Source organism: Papaver somniferum, chromosome 3, assembly GCF_003573695.1.
Source record: "Papaver somniferum cultivar HN1 chromosome 3, ASM357369v1, whole genome shotgun sequence".
In the NCBI taxonomy this organism is placed as follows: Eukaryota; Viridiplantae; Streptophyta; class Magnoliopsida; order Ranunculales; family Papaveraceae; genus Papaver; species Papaver somniferum.
The window spans coordinates 17,084,348-17,106,065 of NC_039360.1; the positions used below are offsets into that span (position 1 = coordinate 17,084,348).

General features: G+C 36.5%; 1 protein-coding gene and 1 pseudogene across 1 annotated transcript; both read right to left on the reverse strand.

Annotated features, from left to right (window-relative positions):
- Positions 1 to 3,403: 3,403 nt before the first annotated feature.
- Positions 3,404 to 9,017, reverse strand: LOC113359064 (annotated as a pseudogene).
- Positions 9,018 to 15,718: 6,701 nt separating this feature from the next.
- LOC113360964 (glutathione S-transferase F13-like) lies at positions 15,719 to 16,551 on the reverse strand. Its single transcript, XM_026604375.1, has 3 exons — positions 16,402 to 16,551; positions 16,260 to 16,308; positions 15,719 to 16,176 (listed from the first exon to the last, which is right to left on the reverse strand). Exons 1-3 carry the CDS (start codon positions 16,546 to 16,548, stop codon positions 15,719 to 15,721), a joined length of 654 nt encoding a protein of 217 aa, XP_026460160.1. The 5' UTR covers positions 16,549 to 16,551.
- Positions 16,552 to 21,718: the final 5,167 nt, after the last annotated feature.

A 21,718-nucleotide genomic window follows, 5' to 3' on the forward strand; every position in this document is an offset into this window, starting at 1 on the left:
GTTTGACTATTCTTCTAAATCAGCAGCTATGTCATAGATCTTAATGAACTTAATTATGAAATGTGTGAGCAATTTAAACTGGTGTAAGGGGCTATGACCTGACTTGTTTCCCTGCCTTCAATCATAGTTAGAAACCTCACATTCCATAGACTTTTTAATGCTTAAACCTAATAATCTTCATCCTTAGGCAACACCTTACGAAAATCTTATCCTTTAAAATCTTCCGGGTGTATTTATCAGGTACATACTACAGTTAAATCAAATAATAACAATCGTTAAATCAAATAATAATGATTGAAATCAATGGAAATAACTTATCCCAAAACTTTACGGGAAGATCTCTAACCCCTTTATAAGTAGGATTGTTTTCTATTTCTTCGTCCAAATTGTGCCTCCCTTATCTCTGTAAGAAGATGTTAGGAATTCGGGTTGGACCCGAGTGGAACGCCCATATTTGTGACTGATTCATTAAGGAAGTCTACAACTTTTTAGGGTTCGGGACTCCTTATAAATACCTCCACTTGGCATTTAGTAGGTTTACGCTTGTGAAGACATTATTCAAGGCTACCTAGAGAAAACCCAACAGTGGTGTTAACCATTAGAAAAAGGTTGAAAGTTTTTAGTATGTGAAACTTAGTCCATGTTCATCTCCAGTAGATTGTAGTACCTAATGATTGTCGTTGGATCTCAAGAACAAGGTATAATCCATAACCGCTTCCGCTCGTATTCGCTTTAACCCTAATAGAGGTAAAGAAAGAGAGCAAGCCCTAACCTTGAAAACAAACAACCCCATATAAGTAGTATATTTTGTACTACATCCTCCAAATTGTGCCTCCCTTGTCTGTGTAGAGAAGTAAATAAAGAGAGCAAACCCTAACCCTAAAAACAAACAACCCAACAAATTTTTCATCTATCTGTGATATCACCATTAACAACAACAAAATCATGACAGAATCAAGTAGTGGGTTCACAACAACATCACCAAATGATTTTCCATCTCAAAATGTTAGCATTTTATCCTCCCTGAAAATTTTGTGTCCAACATTCCTTTTGATATGTTTATTCCATTTTCTTCTCGGTACGAATTTACACCTTCTCCTTCAATGCTTTTTGGTACTGAATCTGCTGTTGTATTTGTGTTTATGGAAGATCTAATTTCAACTCATAAGAATTGGATTTGATAATTAAATCATTTGTGTCCCCACCGTTTCTTCGATCATCAATAAATAAATTATGTAGTGGATAGTTCTCATATCCAGTTTTTGATTTTCTTTTTTGGGATATTTTGACTTTGGGTCACATAAAAGTGACCAGAGTTGCGTTTGGGTCATGAGAAAATTCTAATTAGAGTTTGGGTCACATGACCAACGTTGACCGCGTTGACAGTTAAGAAAGTCAGTTAAACACTTGAAAGACCAAATAAATATCTGATTTTGATTTATTTACAAACAAGGCCATTGTACCTTTTTTTTGACACATGTACGGTGGAAAAGGGCCACTAATCAACGACCGTGATTCCAAAATGTTTTAGTTTATGTTATTTCATAACCGGTCCGCGAGTTATAACCCCAAAGGTGTCACTGTCCATATACAAAAACTCCAACAAAACAAATTGTTCACAAAAACCCCATTTAATATAAACTGTCTATATTACCCTTCTAGTTTAAATCACCCCAACAAAAACAAAAATCAACCGCACTTTAATTCTTATTATATTGTCACCCACAACAAGAAATAAACAACCACCAATAAGCACCGCCGCCACCGATAACCACCGCCACCACCTCCAACCACCGCCAACGCCACCTTCCGCCACCGACCACCGCCGCCACCTCCGCCGCCGCCACTGACCACCACCGTCGCCACCGATCGCTGCCGCTCCGCCGCCGCCGCTGCCCGCCGCCGCCACCACCGACCACCACCGCCGCCACCACAGACCCCACCGCCGCCCGCCTCCGCCACCACTGACCACCACGCCGCCACTGACCACCGCCGCCACCACCGACCACCACCGCCGCCACCACCGACCACCGCCGCCGTCACCGACCACCGCCGTCGCCACCGACCACCACCGCTCCGCCACCGCCGCCGCCACCGATACTGCCCAATTGCACCACCACTGCCAGCCACCCTACCATCCAGCACCACCATTGTCGACCACCACCGCCACCACCTCCGACCACCACCACCACCACCACCACCGATACTACGTAATTGCACCACCAATACCAGTCACCCTACCATCCAGCACCACCACTGTCGACCACCGCCGACCAAAACCAGCACCACGACCGCCCACCACCACCACCTCCCAAAAATAAGATGAAACCGATTTTGGTTTCATCATAAATACGATGAAACCGATTTTGGTTTCATCATAAACACGATGAAACCGATTTTGGTTTCATCTTGTTTTCGTGAGAAATCAACGGCAAGAAATTTTGTAAGAGGTATTATACATCTTCATGGATAGAAATACATTGTTGAAATACGATGAAACCGATTTTGGTTTCATCATAAATAAGATGAAACCATAATTAGTTTCTGCGCTTCAAGAACAATACCACCAGTTATGTCTCAAGACCCATTACTCAGCTTCACCTGGTATATCTTTCCATCTAGGTTTACAGGCAATTCCTCATTGTATTACAGCACTTCATTGCACCTGCAACTACAAATTCACTTTAAATCCCATACCCACTGCATTACTGCCTTCCATTTCAGTTCAAGCTCATACCTGAACACCACAAATGCTCCATCTCATGCTCAGTTTGATCTTCAACTGGACCTGCAATATCCATATTAATTCAACCAGAGCAACACCAGTTCCTCCATGGATTCTGATTATCACCAGCTGCAGTTCATAATCACCACCAACATAGGCATCTCAGTTCTTCTCTACAATCTCAACCTGCAACTGTACTTAAAAACCATTCTCAAGCATAAGCTCAAACCATTCTTCATAGAGAACCAACTCAAATCCAACACCAGTACCACCTTCTCTATAATATTAACTTCAGCTGCAACCGGAGCGTACTAGCAGCATCAAATGAAACTCGTCACAAGACCCTGTCACTGCAATAACCATATCAAACCCATCACTGCAATAACCATATCAACAATACCAGCAACTACACTTGCACACTGCCAATCTGAAAGCAACGGCAGCAACATCTCCTAGCTGACTCTACTCAGCTCCACAATCCAATTCACCACCTGCAATTGCTTCTCATTTCAACTGTAAGAAAAATTATAAGAGATATTATACATGTTCATTGATAGATGGAACCAATTTTGGTTTCATCATAAATATGATGGAACCATAATTGGTTTCATCATAAATAAGATGAAACCATAATTGGTTTCGTCATAATTCAACTGCACATGTACATGAACCTGCATGTTATTGATTCATTGACCTCCACATGTACATGAACCTGCATTTCATACTTTTATGACATAAATAAGCAATTTCTTATTACTTAGCACATGGTTAATGAACAAGCTGTAGACAAGTTCGAAGTCTCTGATATGAGTTTTGTGACTATCAACACAAATCAAACATCCATTGTTGATTACATCGCATTTTACTAGCTACGAACGTAGGTCAACATATACCGAGTTGATAACCAAACAAGAACAAAGATATCAGGACACCTAGGAGAGTATAATCGGGCGAAAGTCATGCATATTGTGACAAATGAAATTCTTAAGCATGAGATTTATTTAATTTCAAGGTTGGATAGGCTACAAACACTAAAAAATTAAGATGCAAGCAACTTCCTGACACTGGCAGCATGTAGATTAAAGAAAAAATTGAACAAGGAGAATTGAGTTACCCGTGGCATATTCAACTAGTTGAATAAGCTCAGTGTCCCTAACTTGGACGATAACATATGAAGTAGTGGACACAGCTGTGATGTTACCAAAATCATTGACTGCAGCTTCTTTACAGATGCTTTTTGTCTTGTCCAATTTAGCTTCTCCAATTCCCCTATATTCCAAAGATTGCAATGTTGATAACTTCTTCTCATGCTCAATATTTTCCCCTTCAAGAGCCTAAAAATCAAGCAACATATAACACATATAAGCAATCATTAAGACTAAGACTAATGCTCCACGTTACATTGAAACTCAACAAGACACCTAATGGCTTCACAAGCAAATTAAAATCTGAATTATCAAAGGTCAAATTTCCAATTTATAATGAATTCAATGTTCAATATCCTAGTCTAGTGGTTCTCAATTTTGTGTCACAAACAAGCAGTACAATTCTGCATACCTTAACTTCCTGGTGTAGCTTCTTCTCCCATGCCAAGAGTTGCTCCAATGTGGAAAAGTGACTCTTCGGACCTTGTTCCACAAGCGCGCCGGTATCCAATCGATACTAAATATCCAAAGGAGGTTTTGATATCTAGCTTGAACTCAAATTTGTCAAAAGACAGTTTCTGGTCAGTCAAAATGTGAAACCCCAATCAATCCTAAACCCAAATAAACTTAATTTTCATTCAAAAACAAAACTACAAACTTTTCATTTATATGGGCACGACTAATTTCAAGCAGATTAGAGACAGGCTCACCAGCAACAACAGCTTTCTCAAGATAGTATTTGATACAAGCAACAATTTGAGCAAGATCTTTATGTCTTACCACCAATTTCATATTTGCTATCTCACCACCACCTCCGCCGCAACTGCCGCCATGATTATGAACAGACTTATTACCCAGTTCCATATGCATCCTAATCCATCACCTGCAGTTCATTTTAGCTTACAGTCACCACTGCCATCAACAAATCCATCTCAGTCATAACCTAGGAACAAAAAAAACAATCAAATCTATTAAAACCCAACACCACAAAACCCATTTCAGTTCAACATCTCTTCTTGTCGATCGACAACTCAATCCACCGCAGAATCATCTCAACCAATCACTACCACCATTAAACAACAACCAAAAGACTCATCCTAGTTTTGTAAAATTAGCATTTCCATTTCAATTTCACATTTGGTTCCTTGATTATAATGTTATCTACCATTTCAAATAAATGCTTCCACCTTAAAATTTTCATTCTCCTCTGTATCCACATCTAATCCTTGGCTTAAATGTAACCAACCAAATTTGATTCAGAAAAATTTCAGTACAGATCCATGTACACATTCAATAATATACAGATCCTTGTCAAACTTCAAATGAAAAATTAGTTCAAAAATCATAAAGTCTTCGACCAAAAAAAGATCATCAAATTAGATTCCTCACAGACTAATTCCACCAACAAATTTGAAAAAAAATTAACAAAAAATTACAAGAAATTTGTGATTTCTTACCGCTATCGCCGATGAGACAAATTAGGTTATCAAATTTGACATCACCACTCCGTCATCTCTTCCTTGAAAATCGATCTCAATCATCAATTCGTCACCAACCCATCCCTGTTCTTCTTGTTCTTCAATTGAAGTTACAATCGCAACCCTAATTTCAACAATTTATTCATCTAATCTTAAAGAAATATCAAAACATCACCAGATCCACCTGTGTTTTCTTCTGAATTTGAAAATGAAACTATGGTTAGGGTTTTAATTAAGGTTGGGATGGTGGTGGTAATGGTGTCGATGGTTAAGGAATTGAAGGAGGCGGAGGAGGGTGGTGGTAACGTCTCTCGAATTCTTCACCTCTTGAATCAGCGCTGTTCTTCTCGTGCAGTTCCATTGTTGCTGCTGGTGATGATGATGGTGGGAGAAGGAGACGGAAGAAAGAAGAAATCAGAGAAGAAGAAGAAAAGGTCGAAGAGTATGTTTGGATTTTTTAAAAGTAACAAAAACTAAATTTACACATTATTATTTGGCTTGGGGTTTTTGTCCCAGTTTTATTTGAAAGGGTTTTTATTTGGTAGAAATAATATGACCGGTTTTTTCTTATCACTAGTTTGTTCACCTAGGGGTTTTGTCACTAGTTTTGTTTCATAAAATCCAATTCATTTCTCCTGCTACTTTAACTTCTCTGAGTTCTCTCTCTCGTTCATCGCCTCCATCATCTTCAAATGATTTGCTAGAGAAAATCCAAATTTTGATCATCAAAACCCCCAAATTTCACCAAACCCAAAATTTTTCCAGGGTTCTCTCTTCTTCAATCAGATCTAAATCATGATTTTTACACGAAGGTAAGACCTTTTGGTCTCAATCTCTGAAAACCTCGGAATGGATTAGGGTTTTTCAATTCACGGTCTGAAACTTGAAATTGAGGTTTTCGGTTGAAGTATTAGGACCTTAGGAATCAAAGGTTTTGTCAATTTTTATACAGAGCTTGTAATGAAGATTGGTAAAAGTTTTTGGGTGGCTGTTTCTGCCGATAAAAATTGATGATAAATGGATGTGATACGAAGTAGTTGGATTTTCTTAGAAGTTCGTTGTTTATGTGTTTGTTGATGAATTTGATTATGAGAAGATTGATATTCGTGGGAAACGAGAAATTGAGATGCCTTGAATTTGTGGAAGTGGTGAGAAGAGTTTGCTGAGATCGGTAATGATCAGAACTCGAATTTGTGGATTTTTGACAGAGATGCCAAATTGTTTGTTATTTTTGATCGTAGTTGCTGTCATGATAAGCCATGGAACTGAGCTTTAGCCGAGAATGAATGGATGATATTAAGACATTCAGCGAGGGTTAACAGGAAAGGTTATGATTTATAATATTTGGGGTTGAGATCTGGCGAGAGTTACTGAAATTGACGTTGTTGGGTGCGATTTACAGGGATACAGATTAATTGGTATTGCTGGATTTAGTGCTTTTGTGTTCATCTATACCGGAAGAGTACATCTTTGTCGGAGGAACAAAAACGAGTCGGGACGACACGTGTTAATGTCAACTAACGGATTTAAATATTTTAAAATTAATTTTGAAAAATAAATAATTAAATAACTGTTAAAACGTTTGTGTGACCCAAACTCTAATTAAAATTTGTTCGTGATCCAAACGCAACTCTATCACTTTTATGTGATCCAAAATCAAAATATCTCCTTTATTTTTTTTTATTCATGAAAATAATAAATCATGTTGTGGATAGTTCTGTCATATCCAGTTTTTGATTTTGTTTCTTTTTTCTTTCATTCATGAAAATGTATGTTTATACGAGTTAACAAACTTCGTTGCTAAAGGAATTGAGGAGGATAACCACAATGTTTCGGGTTAGTTCATTAATAAAGTGTTTTATCTGAAGACGGTGATTCAAAATTAGAAACATTCTTTGTTTGTTCTAGTGATCTTTCTTGAAAGAATCTCTTGTGAAAAATAAAGTAATCCCATTTGAATGAAAATGGTGATTCAAATCATTGTGACTAGAAAATGATGATTTGAAGTTGTGTACATTGTTTTTTTCTTCTAGTGATCTGTTTTTGAAAGGATCTCTTGTAAAAAAAGAGTGATCCCATTCAAATGAAAATTTGTGCTTGTAGATGGCACTATTATGGCAGAGATTGCATACCTTGCTCTTAACTTATCGGTTTATTTTCTTACTCTTCTTGTAAGAGTTACGCGAAAAAACTTTCAATTGTTCACAGACCTTTCGAGTCCCATAAGGAGATCACCATATTGGTTCTACACATAAAGTATTAACTGTGATGCTCTTTAGTTACCATCTCATGACATCAAACAATTAATTGGTGGTAGTGAGAAAAAGATTGTCATAAGTCTCAAATGGGTTGGGGATCTTAACTAGCAGATGGATGGCAATGTCTGTCCAGCTTCATAAAATGAAATTTCTTCAACTGAAAGTATTCAAAACAAATATGGTACTAGAATAATAATTTATTAAATTTCAAACCAAATGTATCCATTATTGGCTAATTCTCAGCTAGATGGCATTATTACTTCATGAATCTAATTCATAATACTATGTAGCAAATGAGAGTGAACGATCCATAACATTATACAAAATCTGTTTATTAGCTTGTTGCATTGCTCCTAAAATAAAAGATGGCCCATTTGTATCCATTCGAAAAATTCCTAAACAAATATTTCCAGTAGATGTTATCATAAAATTAGCTTTATAATCTGGAATAACATAATTAACTTGTTGAAAATGAAGTGTTATGGAAGGAAAGTTATTAATATCAAATCTTCCCCGAGGACGAAAACAAACATCAAATTTGTATTGGGAACCAATATATTCAATTCCGAGCTCGTTAAAATGCTTCTTCACCAAATCTGCAACTCCATCAAAATGATCTTTATACATACCGGATATTGGAGTACCAGAATCTATTATCGCGCCGCCTTCTATTCGATTTTTAAGCTCGAAAGTGCTTCTAGGATATCCTACTCTTTTGTTACCTACACTAATATCTTCTAGATTTGAGTAATAGAGCGAAGTCTGATTATGAGGCACAATAAAGGGAGTTGTATGTACTTTTTGACCTACCCCTCCAATTGTCGCATCTGAACCAAACCTCAAGTATGTATCTAATCCATCAATATTATAGTTAAACGTTTCGAAGCAATAAGAAAATTTACCTTCTCCAGCAACACCTAATTGATTTATAAAAGACAATTATCCTGATCCTAAACCAAGTATTCCTGAAATAATATCAGGTTTTCCAAGTACACGATTCTTATCGATAATTTTTTCAAAATTTTCTTGGCGAAAACCACAACCCATGAGATTCAATACTTTCAAGGCCACCGGTGTTGGATCCTAGGGTGAGTTTTTCTATAGCAACAATACCAGATGCGACTGATCCAGACGCATATCTTGATAAGTAAGTACATTCGCCATTAGCATTGCACTTATCTCCCTTGCAAAGAGGATGCGTATTACAAGGAACAAGACGATGTGTATTCGACAAACTCCAAGGATAAAGTGGCATATTTTGATTGAAAGTTTTAGTGGCACCTTCACATTGAAGCCATGTTTGATCACTACCTGTATCAATAAGCAAATAATAATTCATGAATGGTTGCCGTTTACCACGAAACGTACCTAAACCAACCGTTGCAACATAAAACCTGCTTGTTTCATACATTATAGGAAAACGTACAATGTCAGGACTCATGGAGCGTGTTGCGTTGCTTTGGAGTAATATTCGTGACTCGATGTAATATGCTTGAGATTTGGATCGTTCGACGAGTCTTTGAAGCCTTTCGTCTTGTGTTGGATGATAACCTGGATATAAAGGTGATTCTTTGGAGTCTATATGAATCATCTTTACTGTAAACCCTTTTTTTGGATTCACCGCGATGACTAAGCTTAATAGTAGTGACACATGAGTAATTTTGAGAAGAAAAATAAAAAGAGTTCCCCCCATATTTGAGCTACGAAGAATTTTGATGGACAACTATGACAATTTTGAGATTTAATCTATAGTACTGTATTGAGAAAAATAAAATCTTATTACAGAATCCCTTTATCAAGCATACCTGTTCCTATTAATTAATATGTATTAAAGAGTGCCAGCTGGGATATCAATCCGACTTTTAGATATCAAGATTTATTAGGAAAGCATATCATTCAGATTTTTAAAATTAATTACCTACATTAATTTCTTGGGATGGTTCACTATATATGGGGGTTATATATAAGCTTCATGAAATGGCCATAATCAACAGACTCAAACTCAAAACTGGTATTAATGAGCAAACGTTGTCACCATTTGGCCTATATGCGTCATCGCCACACTCTAAATGCTCATTTGACCCATTATAGTTAAGGATCCCTCAATCAGGTAAGGATAAGGATAAGATGGCGGGATCTGCTCATATTGGTGTTTTCTCAGCTGCAGCAATCCTGGTAACTCCAGTATGTCTTGGAAAAGCAAACTTCCACCCAAAATTTATCATTTCTTATCAAAATGTATCTATAAGTGTCTTCCCACTAGTGATAGACTCTCAAGATTTTGGCCTAAAGTTGATGTTTACGTGCCCTCTATGTAAGAACGAGAATGAAACTTTGAATCATCTCTTTTTTGTAGATCCTAATATAATTTGCTAATGGAGTGTCCTTTACAGATTGGTCAAGTCTGGGTTTATCGCTGATAACAAGAATAGACCAGGAGATCTTAAACTTCCAACTATTATTGCGTTTGCAATGGGAATGTAATGTGTGGTGTTTGATAATGTTCAGGTTTAAGTTGCTGGTGTAATTAGATGCGTGCATTAAGCATCACCACCTCTTGACAGGGAAAACAAACCAAAATGAGCTTTTGAACAACACCCAGCCAAGGACAATAATAGCATAATAACTTGGACAATACCAGAAGAGCCGTTTGCAAAAATTAGCTTTGACCCTGCCCATCATGAAGAATCCGACATATCTGGAGTGGGACTAATCGGATAACTTTTGCAGGTGAATGCAATGGAATTCGTCACAAGCATCTATAATTTGATTTAGGTGTAATCCTAGTCTCCTACCATTTCTTCATCTATGTAGTTTAAATTTATATGTATTCCTCCATCCGTGGAGTACATTGAATGTACAGAAATGGCTATAACAGAATTTCTCTTATTCGTATTAACAGCTACTCTAGGAGGAATGTTTTTATGTGTCAATCCATTACCAATAAAGAATGTGGAGTAGCTTTTTCTTTTTTGACGTGGAAAATAAATGCACCACCGATTGTTATTTAGAATTGTTAATTAAAGGATGTGCCTCATTTCAATTATATGTACCAGGTTTTATATGACTTCCATTACAACAAAATGACATCAGATAAATCTTGTGCTGACTAGATAACTGTTGGTGTATTTATTTCAACGAATGAAACCGTTATTTAATAATTTTTTATTGTAATGAAATCAACCGTTGATAAAATATTGTAACACTAATAATAACGACACTTTTCCAACGTTTTTTTGACGTTACAATATATAGATCCTAACGTTTTTACAACGTTACAAATTCCCTGATTTCGTGTAGTGACAGTTGGAATATGTGATCCGCTTGAAAACTATTTGTGTACAAAGATAAGTGAAAGGATACACATCATGGATAGTTATAATACTAGAAGGACAAAGATTTTTCGATAATCAAACAAAAGATACAGTTACCCTGCGATAGATGCATTATGAAAAATGAAAAAGAAAGACGAAAATATACTAAGTAGCTGTAATTAATGGAATGACTTTAAGAATTTTAAACGACCCGAAGATAATAATGTTAACGAGAGCAATTAATGGACCGAAAATAATGCCCGTAATACTTAGTTGGATATTTTTATCACTAATTACCACAGTTATTCTCAGTGCATTAATTACGGTCAGTAGTTGACCATAATCCAAATCGATGGAGTTTCTCTTTTATCTTTCTTAAAATAATTTTTGTTTATAACACTTAACTAATTAGGGTTAATTTAGTCCATCTCAAACTGTGAAATTTTAAATCTCATCTAAAACTATTAATTTAAACCGTTTGATCTTATAATTTGGGCTATACATATATGTCATCTTAATGATGGGTTTTCAGAAGACAGAGGAACCAAACATGAGTTCTTCAGAAATTTCCACGATTCCAAGTTGCTTCTCCCTCCGTCTGTCTAAGAAAGGGTGCAAACCCTAACCCTAATAACAGACGACAACGGTAGTTTCCTTACCTATCATCAGCTGCAACAAAATCATGGTAAAATCAAGTGGTGGTTCAGTAGCGTCATCACCACCAACAACAAACTATTAGCATAATGATTTCTTCTCTCAAAATTTAAACGTTTTTCACCACTGCTATTATCTAATCTAAATGCAGTCTCTTCAAATTCATATCTTTTCTATCCCTGCTACATACATGGAGCACAAGAACTTATCACGGATCTGAAGAGTCATAGGAAAAGATACGGCGGAATCGGCAAACAAAGTGCTAAAAAAGCTTAGAAATATGAATCTGAAATTTAATTTCAATTTACAAGAACTGAATCTGTTAATTTGATTTAGTTGTACTCCTAGTCTCCTACTATTTCTTTATCTCTGTAGTTTAATTTTATGTATGGTTAAATAGAAATGAATTGTCATTAAGTTTGATGTGGAAAATAGATGCACCACCAGTTGGTGAGAAAAATGTAACCAAATTTTCCTTGGAATTTTTTACCAGATATATATGTTGTTTATAATTGGACGAACTGATCCTGCTAAACTTCACAGAATAGATTATCCACCACCACCCAAAAAATATCAACCTTAATGGCGGCGTTGATGAGAAAGAAGAACTGCAAATAACGGTGAAGCATGAAATGTAATACCACTTATGATTCAATAAAAAACCTTATAAAATTAACTTGTATTCTCTTTATTTCTCTAAGGGTTGCCCCTTCCTTATGTGTGTCCGTGTGTGAAATGTGATGTTGTTTTATCTAAGGATGTTCAAAATCTGGATGCAACATTGCATCAGATGCTGAAGTATTAATGCAATCTTTTCCTTGCTCAAGAAAAATGAAAATTTGTTGTGCTTTGTGTTCAAAATTTGAAGAACGAAATGCATATTCGACACGAAATTTTTTGTCCTGGGAAAGTTGTTGCCATCATGAAGAATCTGGCGTATCTGGAGTGGGACTAATTGGAGAATTGTTACAGGTGAATGCAATGGAATTCCAAGAAAGCCATCTATAGAGCATTGGAGCCAGAGCCGGCAAAAAGAATGGCAGCTCTGGAGTCTGGAGGCAGTGCAGTAAGCACAATTGACAAAGGAATCAGAGACACTTGCACTTGGAAGGAATCAGCTATAACTTGGACTAGACCCATAGGCAAAGGAGTAGACTCGCACTAATTGGGCTGACCACTTTGATGGAGGCCATTCAGGCTGTCTGTGATGTAAAGAGGGGCTCTGCCCTGACTTTAATTCATTGCTTAGCAACAACTACGGTCAGTTGATAGAATATCTTACAGCCATTAGATCATATAATACCTTATCCCAAAACTTTACGGGCAGATCTGCCAGCCTTATATATAAGTGAAGGAAAGAAAAAGAGCAACCCTAACCCTAAACTTAGTTCTTTTCTATTGTGTTTTGTAGATTAAAATGAGGAAACCCTGAACCCTAAAACAAACAACTCTCATCTGTGATTATCACCACCATCAACGACAACGAAATTATGACAGAATCAAGTAGTGGGTTCAATAGCATCACCAACAACAAATAAGCTATGCACACCATGATTTTTTCTCTCAGAATGTTAACGTCGGATTCAAATTTATTTCTGTTCCCGGTCTGTACTTTTCGGTCTTTTCTTCACATGCCTATTCAACAAGACACCGGATCTGCTGCTTTATTTGGGATTCACCAGGATGTGGACTGAAGTCCCACGAAAAGATGTGTAAAAGGAGTGGAATAAATCTTCGGAAGGAATGATTTCTTTCCGTTCCCGGTCTGTAGTTTTCTTCAGGTACCAGTTCAGTAGGACACCGGATTTGCTGCTTTATTTAGGATTCACCACGAAAAAAATGTGTAGAAGGAGTGAAGATCTACGGAAGGAAGTAAGACAAGAGTGTCAACAATAACCCAAAGATCTGAATTTGAAATATAATTTTCACTCAAAAGAACTGATCCTGCTAATTTAATCACCTGGACTCCCACTATTTCTTCAATCTCTGTAGTTTAATAAAAATAAATTATGAAGTGCAGCGGTTCTGTCTTTCATGGTTATTTATTTATTTATTTTAATTCTTTTTTGTTGTTGTTTCTCATTCATGAAAATGTACGGTTATATGAGCAAAAGCATTCAACATTAGTCTTGTACCACTTGTCAGCTCAAGTTAGTCTTTGTACGTGTAATATGCGGAAATTGAGCTAACCTCAGTGATCAGCAGGATACCACTTGGCAGGTTCAGTTTTCTATTTTCTTATAAAAAAAAAAAAGCAGGATACCCATTCTTCTTTGGAGCCACGCCTGTGGCTCTGCATCTCCAAAATCTGGATGCAATAGATGCTCAAGCATTCTAATCTTTTACTTAATCAAAATATGAAAATAAAAATTGTGTCCGAGAAAATGAGTTTATTGTTTTGATTTTAGGTCTTGGTGGGAATGGAACTCAGGATTTTTGGGTCTCTAAGAGCATCCACAATGGGCGAGTATAACCAAAAATTTGGGATGAGATCGTAACACAGTGGGACGGAGTAAAGATCAAATTTGGACCAAAGATCAAATTCCAGACCAAATATGGTCGCGACCAAATCCCTCCCAAATTCTAATATAGTCGGGCGTAAATTTAAAGTACGCTTGTTGCTGGGCGTAAATTTAAAGTACGCTTGTTAACGGGCGGAGATTTAAATTACGCCCGATGAAATTTTAATTAAATAAATAAAAAAAAGAATGAGGCGGACTTTTAAAGTCCGCCTGTTAAAATTTACAAAGAATGGGACGGACTTTTAAAGTCCGCCTGATGGAATTTTAATGGGGCGGACTTTTAAAGTCCGCCTGATGAAATTTACAAAAAATGGGGCGGACTTTTAAAGTCCGCCTGATGAAATTTTACAAAAAAAAAATGGGGCGGACTTTTAAAGTCCGCCTGACGAAATTTTAATCATGTACCGTTGCGTCACAACACGGACTAAACCCAAATTTTGGTCTTTTTTTTGATCTTTGATCTTTGGTTTTGATCGCACCACTGCAGTTGCTCTAAGAGCACTCACTCATTTTCTTATGAGTAAATGAAGTAAGAACCTTTAGTCCCACATTGGGTATAACTAAAGAGGAGTTCCAGTATAAAACTATTCCTTTATATTTCAATGTGGGTGGAACGGGTGGGGAAATATTTTTGTTTCCACTAATGTTTGGGCTTAGGTCTCGTGCTTCCGCCGTGGATAGGTCAACCAAGACATATCTTTTTGGGAAAATCAAATTTTGTCTTAACGTGGGGGGCGTCTGACCAGGCGCAATATATTTTGCTTACCAAAACTCTTATGCATGCAGTAATGACCGGTTTAATTAATTTAAATATTCTTTCCGTTTTAAACTTTATTTTGATTTGAAAATTAAATTAAATTGGCTATTTTATTTCCGTTTTAATTTAATTAGGTTTATGAAGGGAGTTAATTGAGAATCAACTGTCATTACTGTGCCTCTCTCATTTCTGCCTATAAAAGAGACTCGAACTTTTCATTCCAACTTGTGTCTAGAAGAGCTATTATCCTCTTCTTTTCGTCTTTCTCACTCTGTGTGGTTTTTTATCTTCTTCTGTGCAATTTCCGTTGGGTTCGTAAGAGTGGGCAAGTACAGTAGTGCTAACAGTGCTTGCATCAGGCAGTTTTAACCTGGATACGACTTGACCACATGGTATACGCATCACTCATTCTTGACTTGAGGCGTACCGGTCAACTATCGTGTTAAACACGCGATCCTGTCCTCTGTTTGCTGTCGACAATTTGAATGTTTGTTTAAGCTTTCCAGAAAATCAATTCAAACATTTTTCTTTGAGTTTTATTGTTACCGTTGCAACAAAATTGTTGTGCTTCTATTTCAAAATGCGAAGAATGTAATATGGGACACAGTAAATTTGAATGATGAAGTGTGCAAACAATTTGCACCGAAAATAAAGAGCATATTATTGTAACTTGTAATCATAATTTCAAACTAAAATGAGACCGAGGGCAAATTGAAGTTTACATCATCACAATTGAAACACAAAAACCCAAACAATGAGGAAGTTACATAAGAAAGGAAGTAAATTTCAGTGCAAATAAAAAGCCCATCAATTTTTTGTTACAAAAAAAATCAATCGGTCACATCTCTTTTGTCTTCAAGATCTATCATTCACCTAGAGTAAGTCCTTGAGCAACCTTAACAAAAGATGGTCTAGCTGAAATATCTTCCCACCATGCCTTGACATGAGCCCTAGAATTGATTAGATCCGCACAAGGAGTGATCTTCATTAGGTAGTAAATGTTAGGAAGATGATGGAGATCTGCAAGTGAGAATGAATCACATGCAAGGTACTTAGAGGTGCTAAGTCTAGCTTCGTAAACATCAAGCACCTTATCGAGCTTCTCTATATTCATATTCACAACAGACTGATCAATTGTGTGTCCGAAAATAGGCCCAACAAACATTTCATAGATGATTGCAGTAGTTGGAGGGCTGAAATGTTGTGATTCAACTTCCATCCATACTCCAACCATTGCAGCTTCTTGGATGTTACCATGTCTAAACAGATCCGTACCGATATCCTTGTATTTGTGAGCTATGTATCCGGTGATCGCTCGAGATTCTGGCCAATTAATACTATAATGTTAGCAGAAATAGAACTGGTGATGGACAACAAGCATACGTCTTCATGCAGAAGTTACTCACCAAAAAGTGTAATAGGTCCATCTTCAAATACGGGAATCTTTCCAAATGGCTGTTAAAAATAGTTGATGACATTCATTCAAGGCAGTAAAAACGACAAAAACAAAGAAAATAACAATCAACAAAGGATAAAAATATTACTAACATTTTTTGACAGAAACGGATGGGATTTGTGTTCCCCTTTGGAGAAGTTAACATGAACAAACTCAAAGTCTAATTCTTTCTCAGCTAGACAAAGCATCACACATGACACTGGCATCGATTTGGCGAGTCCATGTACTTTCAAAGCCATTATAATATTTTTCCAAAAAGATGGTAATCAGAGAAAATGAAAGTACTACCTACTTTATGGATAAATAAAAGGCCAACTTGGTTTACAAAGGATTTCAGAGAGCTTGTTTATAATATAGGCATCTGGAGAGTCAGATTGGCTTATAATTAGTCAAGTTTAATTAATGATTAGTCAAGGTTGTGAGTGAGCACTGACTCATATATCGGTAGGCCAATAATGGAGAGCCTTCATTAGGTGGCCATTGGTTTATTTTTTCAAATAAAATAATTAACATGAGGAAATATACTGGCATCCCCGGTTGGTAGACATCCTAACCGTTTTCGTTTAATAATATATATCCTATTAGCTGAATCGTTGACTATATCATAACACATGATCTTGTAAGCCTTGGTTTCGATTTTACACGTGGGCGAAAGGTTTAAGGACATTTTGCAAGTATATGTGAAGGCATCAAAGGACGTTACATTGATGTTCTAAGCGCAGAAACTGGCGAATTCATGGCGATATATTAAGCTTTATTTTGGGCAAATGAGTTGCAATTAAAAAAAATCACATTGAAGTAGATGCTAAACTAGTGATACAATCTTTTTTTTTTTTCTTTGATTGACTCAAAAAGGACAATTTTTATTAAGATAAAAATCAATAGGCAGTCAAAGAGAGCATGATAGCCATTGAAACAAGATACAAAAACAAAACACAGGCATAAGACCTGCACAAGAAACTTAAGCATCAAAACAAGTTACAGGATTGCAGCATGCCAGTTATTAATAACCATCTCCAAATAATAGTTCTTGACATTCCTTCCTTCAAAAGCCAGTTGTAAAGCAACATCTTATCATCATCAATCATTCTCTCTAAAGAGTGATAATTTCCTAGATAAAATCTTCTATTCATTTCAAGCCAGACATTCCACCAAATAGCAAAAGGAATTAGCTCCCAAAATTTCCATTTTTTAGCTTTTTTCTTCTTCTGTTTCCATTCCCAGAGTATATTTTTAACACAGTCATTAGAAACCCATTGAAGATTAAAACAATCTAAGAAGAATTTCCAAAGTTTCCTTGTAGTATCACAATGCAGGAAAATATGGTCATTTGATTTAGGAGCTTTCTTGCAAAGTAGACACTCATTCACAATTATAGTATTTCTCATCCTGTCCATTGTAGGAGCATCATTGTAACAAAGAGACCAGATGAAGAAGGATACTTTCACATGTACTTTATGATTCCAAACAATTTTGAAAGGAAAAGGATTACCCTGAGAAGTATCCAAAGAAGAATAGAAAACTTTGACTGTGAAGGTATCATCATTTCTCCAGCTTCTAACATCATCACCAGTTGATAAAAAGTTAGGCTCTGGTATTAAATTCAGCAGCTGCAACAACTCATTTAATTCATAATCATCCAACTCTCTTGACAGCTTTAAATTCCAAGTCTTGATATCATTGCAAGTAGAAACTACTTCAGAAAGAATATCATTGCAGATTCTAAAGATATTTGGAAACAGGAATCTTAAATCAACTCCACTGCACCACAAATCTTTCCAAAACAAGCATTTGTTGTCACTGTTAACTTGAATGACTGTGTTAGAAAACTAGTGATGCAATCAATAATGGAGAATTCTCTTATATTCCAATTGGAGGATAAAAAAACAGTTTTAAGGAAATTAGAAATTTAAATTTGAGTTTTAATTATTGTAAGTTTACATTTGTACATAGAGACAACAATCAAGTGGTTGATGCTATAACTAAATCTGTCAAAGAATCGACACTAACACTAGTTTGTCTCAATATTTTCGAGCTGATATTTGTAGTTTCCTGGATAGAGACCAAAGCAGTCCACTCCTTGAGCAATAAAATTTTAGTTTTATCAAATAAAATGTGGGAAAAAGGCTTGCAAGTTGCAAGTATGGTTTCGATTTTACTGTGAGAGAGAACTAGAGGGTTAGACCCTTGGGTAAAATATCCTAGTTCCGAACTCAGATAACTCGTATAATCATTGAATGACACTATGCTTCAGTGATATCAGCGTACCACAAACATATTAGTATGCTTGTGTGCTTACATATAAAATTATAATATCTTGTATTATGCTTGTATTTTTCGTGTTGATTTTCTTTTTCTTTGTTTTCAATATATTATACGGAGGATCCCAAATATACGAGGGAGGCATATGGACATAGTTTGTTTGCGAGGTTAACATTCGCGACGGGTATTCAATTGTAAATATAGTATGGACTCTGAAAACATTGTTCTTATGAAGGTATGGATACCTAAACTGAATAATGACGATAAAGAAGGTGTTGGAAAGATGGTAGAGACTCAAGGGATGGACAAGAAAGGTGTTATTGTGAATGGGTATAAGGAAATAAGTGAATATGCATAAACAAAAGTGGTTAGTATAGGGACTATTAGACCATTGTTTGGTCGAACTCGCAAGTTTTGCTATCTCAAGCTTGTTGTTAATGTCAATATTTATATCTTGATTTGTAGTCTATATAAGTCAAGTCTAGGACTATTAGGGTCTGGTAATTTAGTATCAGACATCACTGAATAACCCTCGAAGACTGAAGATCAAACGAAGACATTTGAAGAACTTCATCGACAAAGAGGTATGTGAAGACTGAACCATTCTACTTACTCATAGGTATTACAATTCTATCTATATGAGACTACATTTTATGCCTTCTAGTAGATTTAATATTGCAAAGAAGAAGTTTCGAGTCAAGCTTGTCTTGTTAAACATCTCGAAATATTATTCAAGCAATGGATGATCATAGGTCCTTAGCAATCTTAGTTCGAAACAACATATTGTTCTAGAACTATGTTTGTGGATCATTTGGAAATTTCCCAAGCAATGGTAGTTATATTTATGTTGATTGAGAATGATTCAAAACATCAAAAGATAGTTTTCAGAACTATTGAAATCTGGATTCAGGGTAGGTACATATACCCAGTTCGCGTACCCTAGATATGAGGGGTTCTGGAATATAGGAAGGTACGCATACCCAGTGCGTGTACCATGATATTCTGAATTTGTGAATGGGGGACGTATGCATACCCAATATGTATACCTCAAGGACCCGAGTTCGTGAATAGCCTAAGGGTACGCGTAACTTGGCCATCTTAATTCACAAACTAGTTCATAGGTACGCGTACCTTTTCGCATACCTACCTACCCAGTATAGATTAAGCAGATACTCATGAACTATTTTCACAAATATATTTAGCATTGCACAACTCTCATGAAAACCTCTAAGACATCTGAAAAAGTGGGGGTCTAACAACACCACCCAATATTTCCTTACCAATCTGTATGGACTAACTCCGAAATACTTTGCTAGAGAATCAACTAGACAGTCAGACTCAATCTAGATAAAAGTATCTCAAGGAGTTAATATCTATCTCTTGATTTGATTTTTACTCAAGCTAAAAACAATAGCGAGTCTTTATCAAATACAAGGAATAACTTGGACGGTACCAAAGACCAATGTCCAAGGATCAATCAATATCAATCAACAACCAAAGGTTGGATTTCCAATTGATGTTCACGAACGCACAACCTGTATTATTTCAATTATATAAAATATAATGCGGAAAAGAAATAACACAGACAACATAAGTTTTGTTAACGAGGAAACCGCAAATGCAGAAAACCCCGGGACCTAGTACAGATTGAATACACATTGTATTAAGACGCTAAAGACACTAGCCTACTCCAAGCTAACTTCGGACTGGACTATAGTTGAACCTCAATCAGTCTCCCACTGATCCAAGGTACAGTTGTACTCCTACGCCTCTGATCCCAGCAGGATACTGCGCACTTGATTCCCTTAGCTGATCTCACCCACAACCAAGAGTTGCTGCAACCCAAAATCCCAGACTTGATAATAAACAAATCTGTCTCACACAGAAACGTCTATCAAAGGATAAATCTGTCTCCCACAGATAAACCCTAGGTTTTGTTCCGTCTTAAGATATGAAATCAAGGTGAACATGAACCAATTGATAATCCGGTCTTATATTCCCGAAGAACATCCTAGATTAATCAACCACCTCTCTGCAATCCTTCCTGACTACGCAGGCGGTTTGTCGAGGAATCACAAACAGTGAGACGAAGATGTTTGTGACTTCTTTATCTTGCCTATCGGAGAACTCTCATAATCTCAAGCCAATCAATCGATTGTACTCGTACGTTAGAAGATGCAAGATCAGATCACTCAACTACGATAAAAGTAGTATCGGTCTAGCTTCACAATCCCAATGAAGTATTTAAGTCGTTAACCTGGTTTTAAAGAAGAAAACCAAAGGTTAAAGGAGAATCGACTCTAGCGAGCGCACTAGTATCACACAGATGTGTGGGGATTAGTTTTGCTCAAAGCTAGATGTCTTCTTTATATAGTCTTCAAATCAGGGTTTTTCCTTAGTTACAAAGCAAACCATATTCACCGTTAGATGAAAACCTGATTTAGATTCAAGCTAATATTTATCAACCATTAGATCGAAAACTTAGATTGTCACACACACTTGGGTAGACGTTTACTGGGTTTGCGAAAACCATGCCCAAACGTGTACGTGTATGTTGGCTCAACACAGTAAACCAAAAGGTTAACCATATGAGCATTTCATATTAACCTTGTTCTTATTCACCATAACTAGTTCAATTGACTCAATTGAACTAGTTAAAGAGTTGTTCAATTGCTATGAGATCTTATGTAACTACACAAGACACAATTGAAACAAAGATGATTCGATTCGATTGAATCGTCTCATGAACATTATAGCCACGGTTTGCATAAAGCATTCCTTAGTAATTTAATGTTTCATGTTCAGAGCACATCTTTAGATAATAACCTCTTAAGTTAAAAAAAACAAGTTCGCGGACTTAAGTAAACCGGTAGAGTTTTCCAAACTCATCAGAAATTCTCGGAACGAGAACTTCCTCCAGTTCGCGGACTGAGTTCGTGGACTAAGCACACAAACGAGTTTTGAAAAATCCAGCAGAAATTCTCGATCGAGAACTTTCGACAGTTCGCGGACTGAGTCTACGGACTGGGTTCGCGGACTTGGCAAGCCAATTCCACAATCCTTACGATTTCTCTTGATCAACAAAGTTCGAAAACTTTGGTTCAAGGAATACATGGTTATGTAATCTAAACTCTCATTCCAATCATT